Raw genomic sequence first — 17,790 nt, 5'->3', positions numbered from 1 at the left:
GCGAACTCGGTGAAAAATATTGCAACCACATTTCATTTTCATGATTCATTTTCATGAGCGAACCACCACTATACAAGCATGGCCGCCAGTTTGGAAGCATGCAAAATTACTACAGAACTGGCGCAGATTTGACGCTACGCTTACGCGGTCGTTCTTCTGATTGAGTTGTCCTTAGGGAGAGGTAGCCTTAGGTATTGCCTATAAAAATATAACGTGACAATTGGAGGGAGTGACAATTGGACGTGACAATTGACAATGGGAGAAAATATCACGTGACAATCACGTGATAAACGTCATACATTGGAGGGAGATTGTGATTCAAGCTGGAGGAATTCCTTTGTTGAGCCGCTAGAATCCGAAGGAAACAGCGGAAATTGCCTACGACTATTTAATGAATTTAACGGTGATGAATAAGTGCGAAAAACGTTTTGGCTTTATAAAATTTGATAAAATGACCAGGGTAAAAGTTTTATTACTGGCGGTCAATTCAAAACGGCGCAAACATTTAAACAGTGAAGATAGTGAAGCACGATTCAAAGCAATTCAAAGTGTGGTACACCTTTCGTACTTTGAGCGGCGATAGCGGGATAACGGTGTGGAGCTTCGAGGATCGGTCTTCAGTTCCCGGACCAGAAAGGTGGGGCCTATGCAATGTCAAATTTCATCAAAATGGTGATACTGTCCCTTTAAGAGAATCTCTAGTTAAGCTAGCAATAAATTTGGCAGTTAGTGACCTGCTAAGAGTAAGCTGTCGCCGGCAGAGTCGTGGGTCGGCCGATGCGGGAAACGTTTCAGTCACAATATTCTGTTTGCAGCCTAATAATTCAACTTTTACTAATTTAGTTTCGTTTTTTTACCATAATATTGCCTGTACATTTCTAAGCCTTCACACAAGATTTGACGCAAATCGATAACAATCAGCGGTAAGAAACGCAGTGCAAAGATGGAACCGTCCCGCGCCGGCACAGTCTACCATTCAGGCGGCAACGGCCGGCGCCGGCCGCCGAGCCGCTCCGGCAGGAATGTTTGACTTTACACCGCTATTACTAGAAAAGTTGTGAACCGATTTACCTATTGCTTGCACCAGAATATTTGCAATTCGATTCTGGACAGGTATTGACAATTTGACGTTAATATAATGAATACGACGTGAGTTATTGGCGAAAAACAGGTGGGGCTGGCGAAATCCGCCCCTTTCCACTGCGCGTGTATGTTGCACTTTTTGTTGCTATATCATCCAAAGTTATCGTTGGCCCACTCTAATTTTCTCAGCAGGTGTGCCTTACGTGTAGTGGAAGACAATATCAAAATTTGAGCAAAATCGAAGGGTACCCATTTTTCACAAATTATATTTTAAGAAATTAATTCAAAATAAGATAAATTCAAAATTTTCAAAATATGTAAAAACTGCCAAATTTTGATAGTATAACTCCTTATGTATACGTTCCACTTTGTTTAATGTTAATAGCTTCAAAAATGTTCAAGCTATAGACCTTTCAAGATTGCGATACACGCCCAATTCTGCTAAAAAAGCAGAAGTTCAGCGGCTTGTATCTCTGTAGCCCGAGGGCATATGACAAAATCCTTTGACCCTCAGAGGTTTCACCCAATAGGCAATAAGCATACCAAGTTTGAACAAAATCGCAGAGGTGACCGATTTTGACTGTCCCGGTTGACATGGAATGCCCCTAGACGGAATGACGAAGCTAGAGCCTGTCCAACGTTGATTTTGCTGCGTAGGTCCTGAACACAGTGAACACTGTTCGATGGTGAGATTGCAAAATGTCAATCTAATTTAGAAGCGACAGTTTAGCGTGTCACATGCCACTGAGACAGCAAAGAAAAAAGTTGCACACTTATTGCCTGACCAGCGCGTGACTATTAGTAAAGTGATCTAAGCGCGATGATTTGAGCAGACGGCCTTTCACACCCGAAACGATCGGTATCATCGTGTAATTCATCCGTGTATTATCCAAAATGTCTAAAAACACATGGCACACAACTGTTACGCGCGGCAAAATCACAGGACACATCATTATTGGTGCAAATTGTATAGAGTACCTCGGCCACCTCGACGCCTAGTCGGTGACAAAATAAACATTTATACAATCTGAATACTACACCGTCAATACAATGCCACATATTTGTGCACGGAGGGCAACCGTGGTTACCCGTCGCTAACATTGGCACAGCAGGCGGCCCCAAATTTGTTCACTGATCGAGGCACCATTGCAATAAATTCGCCTTATTCACTACCTAGGCGTAACTAAACGGGGACGGCAACACCAAGCGGACACATTAGCCTCCAGTTACAGCATTCGGTGGAATGTTAGTAATACACAGCAGGAGGAATAATAAACTAAAAAAGGCAAACATTAAGTAATATATGCCACCGCCACCAAAACGCGCGAGTTATAAAATCAGTAGAAAGATGGACAGAAGTGAGACGGAATCGACAGGGAACCCAATGTTCAACCCACCACCACAGCAAGGTCGGACGCAGTGCAAGAGTGCATAGCAAGACCGCTAAAATATTCTTAAAATACGCGTCTCAGCCAGAGTTTGTGCAGTGTGGTTATAGTGACGACCAGTCAATCTATAACACCGTTCCACGATCGAAGGCTGCACGCCCACTAGCGCCCTCTGCGCAGCCTCTCTCGCTGTAGGGCGCATCCGCAGCCTGCACCCCGGCGCTCGCATCCAGCACACATCAGCTACGTCGTACCCGACCACGACACCCCCGATACCGCGCACTACTTCTCGGGCTCCTCCACCCCACTGCGCCGACCCGGCCCACCGCGGCGGCCGGCCGGGCCAGGCCCGTCTGGGCCTTCACCCCTCCTTGGCAGGCGAGGTGGCGAATTCCTAGATGGGCTTGTAGAGCAGAGTGGTGACGTACTTTTTACGGTAGCGATGGGTGGCGCTGAGCACCATGACACCGTCCTTGATGCTCAGAGCGTACAGATGGTTAAGCATGACGTGGTTGGGCGCTGGCAGCAGCGTCGGCTCCATGGAGCCCGGCGTGTCCTTGTTGAGAATCACCTCCAGAAGATGCGGCGGCAGTGCCGGAGGGTGGTTGGGCGACGACGGTGCCCACGGCTTGGGCTGCGGCACCTCCTGGCCGTACTTGCCCGGCGGAGAGCCGGACAGATCGCCGCCAGCCGACACGGTCTCCATGTTGAGCGCGTCGCACGCCGTGAAGTCGGATAGTTTCACGGTGATGAAGTTGCGCTTGTCGCCGTCGGTGACGGTCGTCGGCTCGTTGTTGTCCACCATCCATTCCCCATCGATGAAGAACTTGTACTCGTGTCTGCCCTCGGGCAGGTTGACGATGCTCATGTGCTCCGAGTCCGTGTTGCTCTCACTGCGGGCCATCGGCACCGGTTTCCAGCCGGTGAAGCTGCCGCACAGCTGCACGTTCTTGCCGCCCTTCTTCCACTGGATGACGACCGGCAGGCGGCGCTCCTGCGGGCCCTCAGCCGGCGGCTCTGGCGTCGCGCGCGGCACCGAGATCGGCACCGAGCGCTGCGTCATCAGCGGCGGGTGGTGCGGCGGCACGACGGCTTCGATGCCGCTGAACCGGCGCCCCCTGTGCTCGGGCAGCACGGGCGCGCTGCCCTCGTGCGTGGCCGACGAGTGGCGGCGACGGTCGTGGTCCCAGATGAACGGCGAGTCGGAGAACCGGCCCACCGGAGAGGCTGAGCCGCTGGCCGTGTCGCCAGACCGGTGGCGCTCGCGGTTCTGGGCGTTACCCATCCTGCCCGGCTGACAGGGTCACTGGCTGTGGGCACACAACACATGACAATGGTTACTGCAAGGGAGAAATGTGAACAGACCCAGGCCTATTGGATTTAGTTACAATGCAATAGCTTGGGCCAGCCTGTACCATAAATTTGATAGAAATTCAATCTAAAACCAGTATAGCGCCTGTTGGGGCGACTAACGGAGCGAGCGAGGGGGTGAGTCTTGCACGTGCGAAATTTCGAGGGGGTACCTCCAACTGACTTGTGCACGGCACCCTACTAACCGGTCTCTAGCGATGTGCCAAATTTGAGCGCAATCGGCCCAGCCGTTCTCGAGATCTGGGAGCGGCACCCTGCACGTGCGCACGTGCAAAATGGGTCCCAACTGACTTGTGCACGGCACCCTACTAACTGGTCCCTAACCGTGTACCAAATTTGAGCGCCATCGGTCCAGTCATTCTCGAGATCTGGAAACGACCCCTGCACGTGCGCACGTGCAGCAGCACCCCAACTCTGGCACATGGATATGCAGTGCCTAGTGGGTGCCTACCTACATGCCAACTTTCAGCGCAATCGGCCAAGTAGTTACCGAGATATTGCAACAATTACAAAAATGACACCTCTTCGTTTTGCACGTGGCACGTGCATAAGGGGTCACCCACATGCATCGGGAATAGTCCAATACTTGGTAGAAGGAATGAAGCTACCCTACAAAAATTACCGCGTGTAAATCGGTCAAGTGGTTGCTGAGATATAAGCCTCGCAAAAGCGTCCGCACGGCCGGCCGGCCGGCCGGCCGGCCGGCCGCTCATACTCAGAAATTTCCGTTATTCTACGTAAGACTCCGCTCGCTTCGCTCGCTCCGTAACAATATAAATGGAAGGCATTGTGTGGAACAAATTTCGGATCTGAGGAATATATGTCACACCTATCTAAAAACAGCATAACCTGACCTGACCCAACCTTATCTTACACCTTATCTAACCTACTAAGACCTAATCTGAAGTATCATTGCCTTTTGCCTAGCATATGATGTCTGTGTGTGTACCCATAAGTGGATATAGTGGTGGTCAGGAATAGATCTAAGACAAGCAATAGGTACCAGCTGAGGTAAATTTTCAGGTTCAGTTGACAGTTACCTTGTAGTTGGCTTCATGCTGTAGCTGAAGCCAACTGTAGAATGCCTTAGCCTGAGAATTAACTTCATCTTTTGCCTAAAATCTCTCCTTTGCTCTCTGCATAAGGACAGAGACCTTGTCTTCATTTTCTTCATGAAAGGAGGAGACCTTCATCCTCCCCATAATCAACTCTAATTACGGAGCGAGCGAAGCGAGCGTAGTCTTTCCTTAGATTAACGGAAATTTCTGAGTATGAGCGGCCTGCCGGCCGGCCGTGGTCACGCTTTTGCGACGCTTATATCTCAGCAACCACTTGACCGATTTACACGCGGTAATTTTTGTAGGGTAGCTTCATTCCTTCTACCAAGTATTGGACTATTCCCGATGCATGTGGGTGACCCCTTATGTACGTGCCACGTGCAAAACGAAGAGGTGTCACTTTTGTAATTGTTGCAATATCTCGGTAACTACTTGGCCGATTGCGCTGAAAGTTGGCTTGTAGCTAGGCACCCACTAGGCAATGCATATCCATGTGCCAGACTTGGGGTGCTGCTGCACGTGCGCACGTGCAGGGGTCGATTCCAGATCTCGAGAACGGCTGGACCGATGGCGCTCAAATTTGGTACATAGTTAGGGACCGGTTAGTAGGGTGCAGTGTAAATGTCAGTTGGGACCCATTTTGCACGTGCGCACGTGCAGGGTGCCGCTTCCAGATCTCGAGAACGGCTGGGCCGATTGTGCTCAAATTTGGCACATCGCTAGAGACCGGTTAGTAGGGTGCCGTGCACAAGTCAGCTGGAGGTACCCCCTCGAAATTTCGCACGTGCAAGGCTCACCCTCTCGCTCGCTCCGTTAGTCGCCCCAAAAGGCGTTATACTGGTTTTACTCTTCAGCACTGGATTATGCACCTACTGGTGAAATGACAACGAATGACACATTTACCTAGCACACCTTTGCTGCAACATGACTGGTCCTATTTTCTACTTCCAAGTTCTACAAGTAGGTATCTTAAAAAGACAGATTCCGAAGAGAAATGGACCATGTAAAGGCTTCAAATAGATTAAACTGGGGTCTAAAGACTTCATTGTGCCATGGTGGCAGACCCAGAGTGGCAACTCTGTATGAGATTGATGCTACTGATGAACAAGAGAAAGAGTGAAAAGCACAATGCAATGGTTAATAGACAAAATAATCACAAGTAGGTGCACTTGCTGATCCAGAAGAGTGGTCTTACCAGGGGGCGTCGAAGTCTAGTTCCTACCAACCTGGCACTCCCATGCCTACGTCACCACGAGGACGCCCGAGGGCATTTACATGTTGAAGATAGGGAAATTGCCATAGTTTAGAGCCGCCTGAAGGGCAACCTTGAGATAGATGGTAATGTAAATGTGTGCTAATATGATCATCAACATGTTATTTATCCAAATCCAGGGCCAATTAATCGATAACCTGTCACGTTTTCCAGTGGTGATGCGCTAACTTTCGTGGTTTTTGCAGCCAATAAGGGTGTTTCATAGTGCGATTCAGCCGCATTATCGACTTTAATGCCATAAACCGCCACGGAACATACGATTTGCAGCTCCCGGCGTGATAGCTGCCAGTAGGACTCCGGAGTCGGAGTCATGAAGTCGGTCAGAGTTGACAGTTCTGACCTGAGTCGTCGAGTCGGAGTCAGAGTCGATTTTAAAAGCTGGAGTCTGAGTCAGTCACCGAAATTCGATCCCCTCCGCGCAGACCTTTCAGGGTTCCGTAGTCGGAGTTGTAGTCGGTCGGAGTCGACAGTTCTGACCAGAGTCAGTGTCAGAGTCGATTTTGAAAGTCAGAGGCGGAGTCGGAGTCACCAAAAATACATCGCCTCCGCAGACATGCTAGGGCTGTGAAGTCGGAGTCCGCGGTCAGAGCCGACATTTGACATCAAAGTCAGAGTTGATTTTTGAGTCTGAGTCAGAGTCGGAGTCATCAAGAAACCCATCGACGATCCGCAGTACCATGCAAAGGGCGCTGTCGATCGATGCCCTGAATTGCCTATGAATTGAATGAATAGATGACGATTAATTAGGTAGGTACCTTCTATTATTCATCCCCTGCCACTTGGTGGACTTACTTTCAGTAGAAAAAAGACGCATTATTTGTTTTTTTTTTTATTATTTATTGACAAATACTTTTTGAGCAATTAGGGATGCAGACACAAAATACAATGATAGCACCTCGCTGGCGCAAATCATTGCTAGATAGATGTTGAAATGTGTTGCCGTTGAAGAATCTACTGATTTTCCTGGCGGCTCTCGTTTTCAAGTAACTACTGGTCTTGTAAGATCTCTTGATTGCTCTCCGTCTGGCGTCTTCCATGAGGTTTTCTGAAAGCTAATCAAACGTTGCCACGGCTGCTCTTGATTGCATGGCGCCTGCTGGTTCTGGGTTCTTAATTGGTGGTTCTTGCGTCTGATCCTGTTGCTTCATGTTCAATCAATCACATTAAATTTCTAATGGAACAGACACCTCTACCTTTTCTTTCACTATCAGTCGACTTGCATTTACCCCTGTGGCCTACTCGCCCTTTTATTTTCACGCTAGATTCTACCAGTTATTGAAAAAGCCTCGAATAAAAAGCAAGAAAAGTATGTCAAGTTAAATAATTCACACGGTCCTAGAAAACCCGAAAAAAAAATCAAAAAGCCTGTCCATCTCACGTCCCTCACTTCATAACAAAAACCAGCCAAACATGCGAAAGAGTCCTTAGCAACGCCCTAGCAACGCATTTGTCTGAAGTGCGCAATATGTGTCACATCTGGAAAATTTAGTAGCTACTTGATTATTCAACTAGAGTTGGTCTATATCAGCTAGGCTTTTATATAAAAAATAAGTGTTTGCTTATCGAATTTATAGCAACTGGTTGCTTAACTTCGAAATAATGATTTAATACAGAAAAAGCTTGTTTGCGACATATTTGTAAAGAAACAACGGAAATAGCTTTGACTCGTGCGCTATTCTAGTACATTTTTGGTAGAAAACTTCGTCCAACCTTATGTTTTAGGGCCTTGGGTCTTACACATTGGAGGAAGCATATACAAAAAAAAAGTTATTTCCTCTTTTAGCACACTCTAAAAACTGGACAAATTGGCAAAATAGGAAGATGAAAGGAAAGGACACATCCTTCTAAGCTTAAAAGTGAGATCAACCATCAACACTCCCGAGTTATTACGGAGCGAGCGAAGCGAGCGTAGTCTTTCCTTAGATTAACGGAAATTTCTGAGTATGAGCGGCCGGCCGGCCGTGGTCACGCTTTTGCGAGGCTTATATCTCAGCAACCACTTGACCGATTTACACGCGGTAATTTTTGTAGGGTAGCTTCATTCCTTCTACCAAGTATTGGACTATTCCCGATGCATGTGGGTGACCCCTTATGCACGTGCCACGTGCAAAACGAAGAGGTGTCAGTTTTGTAATTGTTGCAATATCTCGGTAACTACTTGGCCGATTGCGCTGAAAGTTGGCATGTAAGTAGGCACCCACTAGGCACTGCATATACATGTGCCAGAGTTGGGGTGCTGCTGCACGTGCGCACGTGCAGGGGTCGTTTCCAGATCTCGGGAACGGCTGGACCGATTGCGCTCAAATTTGGTACACGGTTAGGGACCGGTTAGTAGGGTGCCGTGCACAAGTCAGTTGGGACCCATTTTGCACGTGCGCACGTGCAGGGTGTCGCTTCCAGATCTCGAGAACGACTGGGCCGATTGTGCCCAAATTTGGCACATCGCTAGAGACCAGTTAGTAGGGTGCCGTGCACAAGTCAGTTGGAGGTACCCCCTCGCAATTTCGCACGTGCAAGGCCCACCCTCTCGCTCGCTCCGTTAGTCGCCCCAAAAGGCGTTATACTGGTTATACTTTTTACACAAAACATTCATAAGTTACAGCCAATCACCCATTAATTCAGGTAAGGTGAGTTTAGGCCAGATAAGGTTAGGTCATTTTGATCAAACATGTTGATGTTGGATTAGGTTTTTCATTTCTGCTTAGTGTACCTGCCTTTTTTAGGAGTAAATGTTTGTTTGAACAGTTTTCTAGGTTAATATGATTTAGGCAATATTGGGTGGTTTCTTATCATTTTTGAGCCTAGGGTGCAAAAAGATGATTTCACCAAAGAAGTTTCTGCAAATTCCAAAAACTCCCATTCCTATTTGTCATGCACTGTTGTGCATTTTAAACGTTAACACAACCTTTTCCTCATAAAAGTTGATCACCTAAAAGTTGTGAAGTTGAAGTTTCCTTTTTATTCTTTAAAAACTGTACATTTTCATTGATTTTGACTGCCATGGGGGCATTTACCCCAAATGCACCCACTGGATCCATCAGTAACTGAGAAGGTGGAAGATGACCCGTAATAAAAAGCATTGTGCGACACATGAAATATACATAAAATCTGTAAACATGAATTACGTGATCAGTAATTGGCATTAACACAGCAGTTGTGCCAGCTTTCAACAGATGTTTCATGTCATTCAAAGTCTTAAACAACACAACCTAAAACAGGAACCATCGTTTTAAAGGTATAACCTTACCTAACCTGACCTACTGATGTTTGCCTACTGGGGGAAAAGGAAGAAGTGACTTGCATGAATAGATTGCAAGCAATGGTAAGTCAAATATTTTTAGGTTAAGTGGTTATGCATCAGGCTTCAGGCCTTCGGCCTGAAGCCAGATACACAACCACTTAACCTAAAAATATTTGACTTACCATTGCCTGTAATCTCTCCTAGGGCATTGCCTTCGGCACTGCACCGCTCCGCCACGATTATTTTGACGTCACTTTCCTTACAATTTATTATCAACCGTAATTTCGCTCAACCTTGGTTGGACCATTTGTAGCGGGTGCGCCGCGCAGACGGTCTTTTGACACGTGCAGTTCCGAGCGCTGTTCGGCGGCCGGCTAGCGCGCTAGCCCGCGCACACATACGTGCACGTTGCCCCGGCAACGGGCTATTGACCAATGAGAAGCGCGCTACGGGGGGCACAGGTATATGAAAAATCGCAGTGACGTTGCACTTTCCTCGCTTCTCATTGGTCAATAGCCCGTTGCCGGGGCAACCAGCACGTATGTGAGCGCCGGCAAGAGTACTAGCCGGCCGCCGATCAGGGCCCCGGTCGGAGGTGGGGCCGCTGGTGGTGATACTGGTGATACTAATGTACTGGTGCTTTTAAATTGGTTTCTAGAAGGAATAAGTATCAGAAATGAAATCAGGAGGTCTTAGAGTATCGTGTGAATGACTTTTATTTACCCCTCTGTTTTGCGGACCTAAAGTAAATAAATACCATTTCTTTCCAACCAAGGAGAGGCGCTATGCCTGGCCCTGGAGGTACTTCTTTCTAACAAAACCTAAACAAACCTAAACCTAACTTAACAAGATGCTCAATTATATTGAACCTAGCATCAGCATTAGGGTGTGTCGATAGTCGCAGATTCGCGTTAGACAAAGATATAAATTGGCGCGAGCATGCCAAAACACTAGCCCTGCAGTTGGTTTTGCGTAAAAATGCGATTTGACGAGGCTCGGGCAGGTCGAATTTACAGCGAAAAAGTCGCAGTCGACGGTGCTGCCACCTACATTGCCAATAACGGGCACTATCATATCGTGATAATTGGGGTAGTTTCAAATGAGAAATGACTTCTATTTTTGTTCAAACTGCTTAAGAAGAAATAAAACTTTTCGGAAACAAACATTTTTCCCAAATATCGCGTTCCATTTTTTCCTGTTAAGTTGTTAGGAAAGTGGTAAATTTCAAGGTTGACGGCTAAAAAACGAAACAGGAGGAACAGAGCAGGAATCACCAAGACGTGTGCCGCGCCGATGCTGTAGCCTGTAGATAAGGGGTGAGCAACAGAACCAGCATACCTAACGATTTTGATTAGTGATAGATATTTTTCTCTAAATGAAAGACTATTAGTAACTCAGGCAAGCCTTCTAATATAGGTATCGACAGGGTTGCGGTAAAAGGTACAATCGATGGCACATTACAATTATTCTGAGTTGGGAAACAACACTCTTCAGATACCTACCATCAACAACCTCACTATCTCCTATATGGGAGCTATATCATCTGATTCCAGCGCCCTGAAAACAAACAGGTTATTACCAAAAATCTCTATATTAGCGCCTACCGACATACGCTGAATGACGCTATCAATACCCGACATTTGTAAAAGGTGATTCGCCACACAGCCCGCCGGCGTCTGAGGGGTTGAATAAGTGAGCCAGATTGCCAGCGACTCACCGCTGAACTACCGGGCATAACAAAACGGACGATGCGACATGACTCAGAGATCATCACAGACGCAACGAAAAATGTAACCGAAGGCCATCTGAGCTGTTGTTGTTGTTGTTGTTGTGTGTTCCCTCCAGCCGCGTCACCGCGGTGTAGCCGTGCGGCTCTGGAGGTCCCTCACGGCGGCCGCCAGGGCCGCCACCTCTCCGTCGTCGCGGACGTCTTCCGGGTTCAGGAAAATCGTTCCGTACATCCGGAGACGCCAGCCCATGAGGGCCGGGCACCGGAAGAAGAAGTGCCGGGGCGTGTGGCCTCCTCCCGGCACACGGTGCACCGGCCCGCCGCACAGTCGGTGTCAGGGCACTGGCGGCAATCATCGGAAGGGTTCCGTCCAATCCGGTGAAGGTATTGGCGGGATCCTGACCAGTGGCCCGTGCGGAGCTGGTGGACGTCGACGGCCGACGATCTGTCCCCCGTCGCGGCCGGCGGCGGCAGCCGGTTCTCCATCAGGGTCAGGTACCAGCCCTCCGGCCAGGCGGCGATGGTGCGGTCGCGGGCCAGTCTGGCGGCCGCGCGGTGGGCGGTAGCGACGTCCACCGGGACCGCCGCCTGGGGGAGCGCGGTCGCCTCCTTGGCGATCGGGTCGGCGCGCTCGTTTTCGTCGACGCCGCAATGGGACGGCACCCACCTGTAGGTGGATCCGGCGGGACGGACCGGCCAGGGCCGCTAGTTCGGTCCAGATGGCGGCTCCTAGCAGGGTCTTCTGGGACGCCGGGCCCTCTCTCAGCGTCGCGAGGGCCGACTGCGAATCCGAGCAGATGGTGATCGGCGCGCTCGGCTGGTGCGGGTGGTCGCGCAGGTGGTTCAGGGCCGCGCGGAGTGTGACCATCTCCGCCCTGAAGCTCGAGCAGAGTTGACCGGCAGGGACGCGTAGCTCGTCGGTTGCACCGTCCGGCCACTCCACAAAGGCTCCTGCTCCTCCGCTGTGGACTCCCGCATCCGCCGATCCATCCGTCCAAACCCAGATGGCTTGCTGGGGGAGGGACGCTAGGTGTCTCTGCGCCGCCTGGTGCAGTTCGTCAGGTGGGGCGTCCCGCCGCAACGCTCCGATGTCCAGGGAGAATGTGACGTGTGGGCAGGCGGCCACCTCCCACGGCGGCGCGCGGGCGGGCAGCAGGGGCTCGATCGTGAGCACGATCCCAGCAGCCCGCCAGGTGTCGTGCCCCACCCCGCCCCATCTGAGCTCGTGCGGAACCCTCGTTCAGATACGTAATATCGCTATCTGCCACCTCGCGGTTCCCTTGTCAAGCCGAACTCATAGGCGGCGGAACGGGGAGGGCACCGCGGCACCGTGCCCCCTTTGATTTTGGCATTTTAACATTAGCCCTATGGGCGTTGCATGGAATGAATGGGACCAAAAGTCGGCAGTGCCCCCCTTAATTGAAGGTATTCCGCCGCTACTTGGCCGAACTGATGACACGCAATGGCCAGTCAGTCACAGCTCAGCTTCCTGCGGAACACAGGAAGACACATTCAGTGAGAGTCGGTGGTCATTGATTGTGTCAATATTATTGACATGGTGACTAAAGAACGGTTATATTGCGCCAATACTGTTGCCAGTAGCAGCACCACCAATCTTTTGAACTAAAACCACTTGACATCGGTAAAAAGAAACCCTCTAGCTTTTTTTCAAGCAATCCGTGAATTACAGGGGATTAGAAAAACCGAAAACCCAAATATTAGCACTAGATAACATAGATCTTAAATTTTGGCCAACATTTTTAAAGCATAGGTACATCAGAGGAGCTGTTGGCGGCTTACCGTCGCGTCTGTGATGATCACTGAGTCATGTCGCATCGTCCGTTTTGTTACGCCCGGTAGTTCAGCGGTGAGTCGCTGGCAATCTGGCTCACTGATTCAACCCCTCCGACGCCGGCGGGCTGTGTGGCGAATCACCTTTTACAAATGTTGGGTATTGATAGCGTCATTCAGCATATGTCGGTAGGCGCTAATACAGAGATTTTTGATGATAACCTGTTTGTTTTCAGGGCGCTGGAATCAGATGAAATAGCTCCCATATAGGAGATAGTGAGGTTGTTGATGGTAGGTATCTGAAGAGTGTTGTTTCCCAACTCAGAATAATTGTAATGTGCCATCGATTGTACCTTTTACCGCAACCCTGTCGATACCTATATTAGAAGGCTTGCCTGAGTTACTAATAGTCTTTCATTTAGAGAAAAATATCTATCACTAATCAAAATCGTTAGGTATGCTGGTTCTGTTGCTCACCCCTTATCTACAGGCTACAGCATCGGCGCGGCACACGTCTTGGTGATTCCTGCTCTGTTCCTCCTGTTTCGTTTTTTAGCCGTCAACCTTGAAATTTACCACTTTCCTAACAACTCAACAGGAAAAAATGGAACGCGATATTTGGGAAAAATGTATGTTTCCGAATTGTTTTATTTCTTCTTAAGCAGTTTGAACAAAAATAGAAGTCATTTCTCATTTGAAACTACCCCAATTATAACGATATGATAGTGCCCGTTATTGGCAATGTAGGTGGCAGCACCGTCGACTGCGACTTTTTCGCTGTAACTTCGACCTGCCCGAGCCTCGTCAAATCGCATTTTTACGCAAAACCAACTGCAGGGCTAGTGTTTTGGCATGCTCCCGCCAATTTATATCTTTGTCTAACGCGAATCTGTGAGAAAACCCCCTCTGTCGACACACCCTAATCAGCATCTTCATCTTAAGGTCCAAAATCTGAACGCCTATTGCAATAGACTTTAGGCATAGATCAAGATTAGCTATGTATTGCCTATTGGCTTCTTAGCAGCTTTAAATCAACGCTAGACCTTTGAATTAATTTTTCAACAATACAAGCAGCCTTCTCACCTACCTGTCAATATAAAATTTAAACAAAATGGGCGAGAAAACGCGACCACAATTGTCACAAACTCATTTGCGTATTTTCCTCATTCTCTTCTCAAGGTACGTCCATCAATTGAGCAGCAGATTGATATTCGCGAATATCAAACTAAAAATTCGATATTCGGACGGGGAACGCAATAACTCAAGAACCAGTGAACCGATTTTGATGAAAAGACCCTCATTCGATTCCTCGTTCCTCATTCCAGGTTGACAGCGATTTCCAGGTCACTAGGTCATGACCTTCAAGGTCAAGGTCAAGGTCAAAGGACGGGGAACGCTCTACAGCCTAAAGTTACCGTCCGATTGGCTTGTTAATGGTCTCAATCGATTCCTCGACCCCGATTCCAGCTTGACAGCGATTTCCAGGTCACTAGGTCATGACCTTCAAGGTCAAGGTCAAGGTCAAAGGACGGGGAACGCTCTACAGCCTTAAGTTACCGTCCGATTGGCTTGTAAATGGTCTCAATCGATTCCTCGACCCCGATTCCAGCTTGACAGCGATTTCCAGGTCACTAGGTCATGACCTTCAAGGTCAAGGTCAAGGTCAAAGGACGGGGAACGCTCTACAGCCTAAAGTTACCGTCCGATTGGCTTGTAAATGGTCTCAATCGATTCCTCGACCCCGATTCCAGGTTGACAGCGATTTCCAGGTCACTAGGTCATGACCTTCAAGGTCAAGGTCAAAGGACGGGGAACGCTCTACAGCCTAAAGTTACCGTCCGATTGGCTTGTAAATGGTCTCAATGGATTCCTCGACCCCGATTCCATGTTGACAGCGACTTCCAGGTCACTAGGTCATGACCTTCAAGGTCAAGGTCAAGGTCAAAGGACGGGGAACGCTCTACAGCCTAAAGTTACCGTCCGATTGGCTTGTTAATGGTCTCAATCGATTCCTCGACCCCGATTCCAGGTTGACAGCGATTTCCAGGTCACTAGGTCATGACCTTCAAGGTCAAGGTCAAGGTCAAAGGACGGGGAACGCTCTACAGCCTAAAGTTACCGTCCGATTGGCTTGTAAATGGTTTCAATCGATTCCTCGACCCCGATTCCAGCTTGACAGCGATTTCCAGGTCACTAGGTCATGACCTTCAAGGTCAAGGTCAAGGTCAAAGGACGGGGAACGCTCTACAGCCTAAAGTTACCGTCCGATTGGCTTGTAAATGGTCTCAATCGATTCCTCGACCCCGATTCCAGCTTGACAGCGATTTCCAGGTCACTAGGTCATGACCTTCAAGGTCAAGGTCAAGGTCAAAAGACGGGGAACGCTCTACAGCCTAAAGTTACCGTCCGATTGGCTTGTAAATGGTTTCAATCGATTCCTCGACCCCGATTCCAGGTTGACAGCGATTTCCAGGTCACTAGGTCATGACCTTCAAGGTCAAGGTCAAGGTTCGCGAATATCAAGCTAACAATTCGATATTCGGACGAGGAACGCAATAACTCAAGAACCAGTGAACCGATTTTGATGAAAAGACCCTTATTCGATTCCTCGTTCCTCATTCCAGGTTGACAGCGATTTTCAAGTCACTAGGTCATGACCTTCAAGGTCAAGGTCAGGGTCAAAGGACGGGGAACGCTCTACAGCCTAAAGTTACCGTCCGATTGGCTTGTTAATGGTCTCAATCGATTCCTCGACCCCGATTCCAGGTTGACAGCGATTTCCAGGTCACTAGGTCATGACCTTCAAGGTCAAGGTCAAGGTTCGCGAATATCAAACTAACAATTCGATATTCGGACGGGGAACGCAATAACTCAAGAACCAGTGAACCGATTTTGATGAAAAGACCCTTATTCGATTCCTCGTTCCTCATTCCAGGTTGACAGCGATTTCCAAGTCACTAGGTCATGACCTTCAAGGTCAAGGTCAAGGTCAAAGGACGGGGAACGCTCTACAGCCTAAAGTTACCGTCCGATTGGCTTGTTAATGGTCTCAATCGATTCCTCGATCCCGATTCCAGGTTGACAGCGATTTCCAGGTCACTAGGTCATGACCTTCAAGGTCAAGGTCAAGGTCAAAGGACAGGGAACGCTCTGCAGCCTAAAGTTACCGTCCGATTGGCTTGTAAATGGTTTCAATCGATTCCTCGACCCCGATTTCAGGTTGACAGCGATTTCCAGGTCACTAGGTCATGACCTTCAAGGTCAAGGTCAAGGTCAAAGGACGGGGAACGCTCTACAGCCTAAAGTTACCGTCGGATTGGCTTGTAAATGGTCTCAATCGATTCCTCGACCCCGATTTCAGGTTGACAGCGATTTCCAGGTCACTAGGTCATGAGCTTCAAGGTCAAGGTCAAGGTCAAAGGACGGGGAACGCTCTACAGCCTAAAGTTACCGTCCGATTGGCTTGTAAATGGTCTCAATGGATTCCTCGACCCCGATTCCAGGTTGACAGCGACTTCCAGGTCACTAGGTCATGACCTTCAAGGTCAAGGTCAAGGTCAAAGGACGGGGAACGCTCTACAGCCTAAAGTTACCGTCCGATTGACTTGTTAATGGTCTCAATCGATTCCTCGACCCCGATTCCAGGTTGACAGCGATTTCCAGGTCACCAGGTCATGACCTTCAAGGTCAAGGTCAAGGTTCGCGAATATCAAACTAACAATTCGATATTCGGACGGGGAACGCAATAACTCAAGAACCAGTGAACCGATTTTGATGAAAAGACCCTTATTCGATTCCTCGTTCCTCATTCCAGGTTGACAGCGATTTCCAAGTCACTAGGTCATGACCTTCAAGGTCAAGGTCAAGGTCAAAGGACGGTGAACGCTCTACAGCCTAAAGTTACCGTCCGATTGGCTTGTAAATGGTCTCAATCGATTCCTCGACCCCGATTCCAGGTTGACAGCGATTTCCAGGTCACTAGGTCATTACCTTCAAGGTCAAGGTCAAGGTCAAAGGACGGGGAACGCTTTACAGCCTAAAGTTACCGTCCGATTGGCTTGTAAATGGTCTCAATGGATTCCTCGACCCCGATTCCGGGTTGACTTTGACCTTGACCTTGAAGGTCATGACCTAGTGACCTGGAAATCGCTGTCAAGCTGGAATCGGGGTCGAGGAATCGATTGAGACCATTTACAAGCCAATCGGACGGTAACTTTAGGCTGTAGAGCGTTCCCCGTCCTTTGACCTTGACCTTGACCTTGAAGGTCATGACCTAGTGACCTGGAAATCGCTGTCAAGCTGGAATCGGGGTCGAGGAATCGATTGAAACCATTTACAAGCCAATCGGACGGTAACTTTAGGCTGTAGAGCGTTCCCCGTCCTTTGACCTTGACCTTGACCTTGAAGGTCATGACCTAGTGACCTGGAAATCGCTGTCAAGCTGGAATCGGGGTCGAGGAATCGATTGAGACCATTTACAAGCCAATCGGACGGTAACTTTAGGCTGTAGAGCGTTCCCCGTCCTTTGACCTTGACCTTGACCTTGAAGGTCATGACCTAGTGACCTGGAAATCGATGTCAAGCTGGAATCGGGGTCGGGGAATCGATTGAGACCATTTACAAGCCAATCGGACGGTAACTTTAGGCTGTAGAGCGTTCCCCGTCCTTTGACCTTGACCTTGACCTTGAAGGTCATGACCTAGTGACCTGGAAATCGCTGTCAAGCTGGAATCGGGGTCGCGGAATCGATTGAGACCATTTACAAGCCAATCGGACGGTAACTTTAGGCTGTAGAGCGTTCCCCGTCCTTTGACCTTGACCTTGACCTTGAAGGTCATGACCTAGTGACCTGGAAA

The 17,790-nt window shown here is 48.8% G+C and overlaps 1 protein-coding gene across 2 annotated transcripts; it reads right to left on the bottom strand.

Moving 5' to 3' along the window:
* Nucleotides 1-1,945: 1,945 nt before the first annotated feature.
* LOC122391557 (5'-AMP-activated protein kinase subunit beta-1-like) lies at nt 1,946-14,127 on the bottom strand. 2 transcript variants are annotated; one of them, XM_043385598.1, is made up of 2 exons: nt 14,022-14,127; nt 1,946-3,781 (listed from the first exon to the last, which is right to left on the bottom strand). In XM_043385598.1, the coding sequence occupies exon 2, from the start codon at nt 3,754-3,756 to the stop codon at nt 2,866-2,868; it is 891 nt and encodes a 296-aa protein (XP_043241533.1). In that variant the 5' UTR covers nt 3,757-3,781; nt 14,022-14,127; the 3' UTR covers nt 1,946-2,865. The 2 variants fall into 2 exon arrangements, with proteins under 2 accessions (XP_043241533.1, XP_043241535.1); XM_043385600.1 differs by lacking the exon at nt 14,022-14,127 and adding an exon at nt 7,556-7,573.
* Between the last annotated feature and the right edge of the window lie 3,663 nt (nt 14,128-17,790).

The sequence above is a fragment of the Amphibalanus amphitrite genome, unplaced genomic scaffold (genome assembly GCF_019059575.1).
Source record: "Amphibalanus amphitrite isolate SeventyFive unplaced genomic scaffold, NRLGWU_Aamphi_draft 000444F_arrow, whole genome shotgun sequence".
NCBI lineage: Eukaryota > Metazoa > Arthropoda > Thecostraca > Balanomorpha > Balanidae > Amphibalanus > Amphibalanus amphitrite.
The sequence above is the reverse complement of the archived record's forward strand: the minus strand, read 5'-3'. Positions and strand labels throughout refer to the sequence as shown.

Bases quoted from the DNA above. Each gene is read 5' to 3' on its own strand.
- LOC122391557 (XM_043385598.1), bottom strand. From the start codon at position 3,756: ATGGGTAACGCCCAGAACCGCGAGCGCCACCGGTCTGGCGACACGGCC.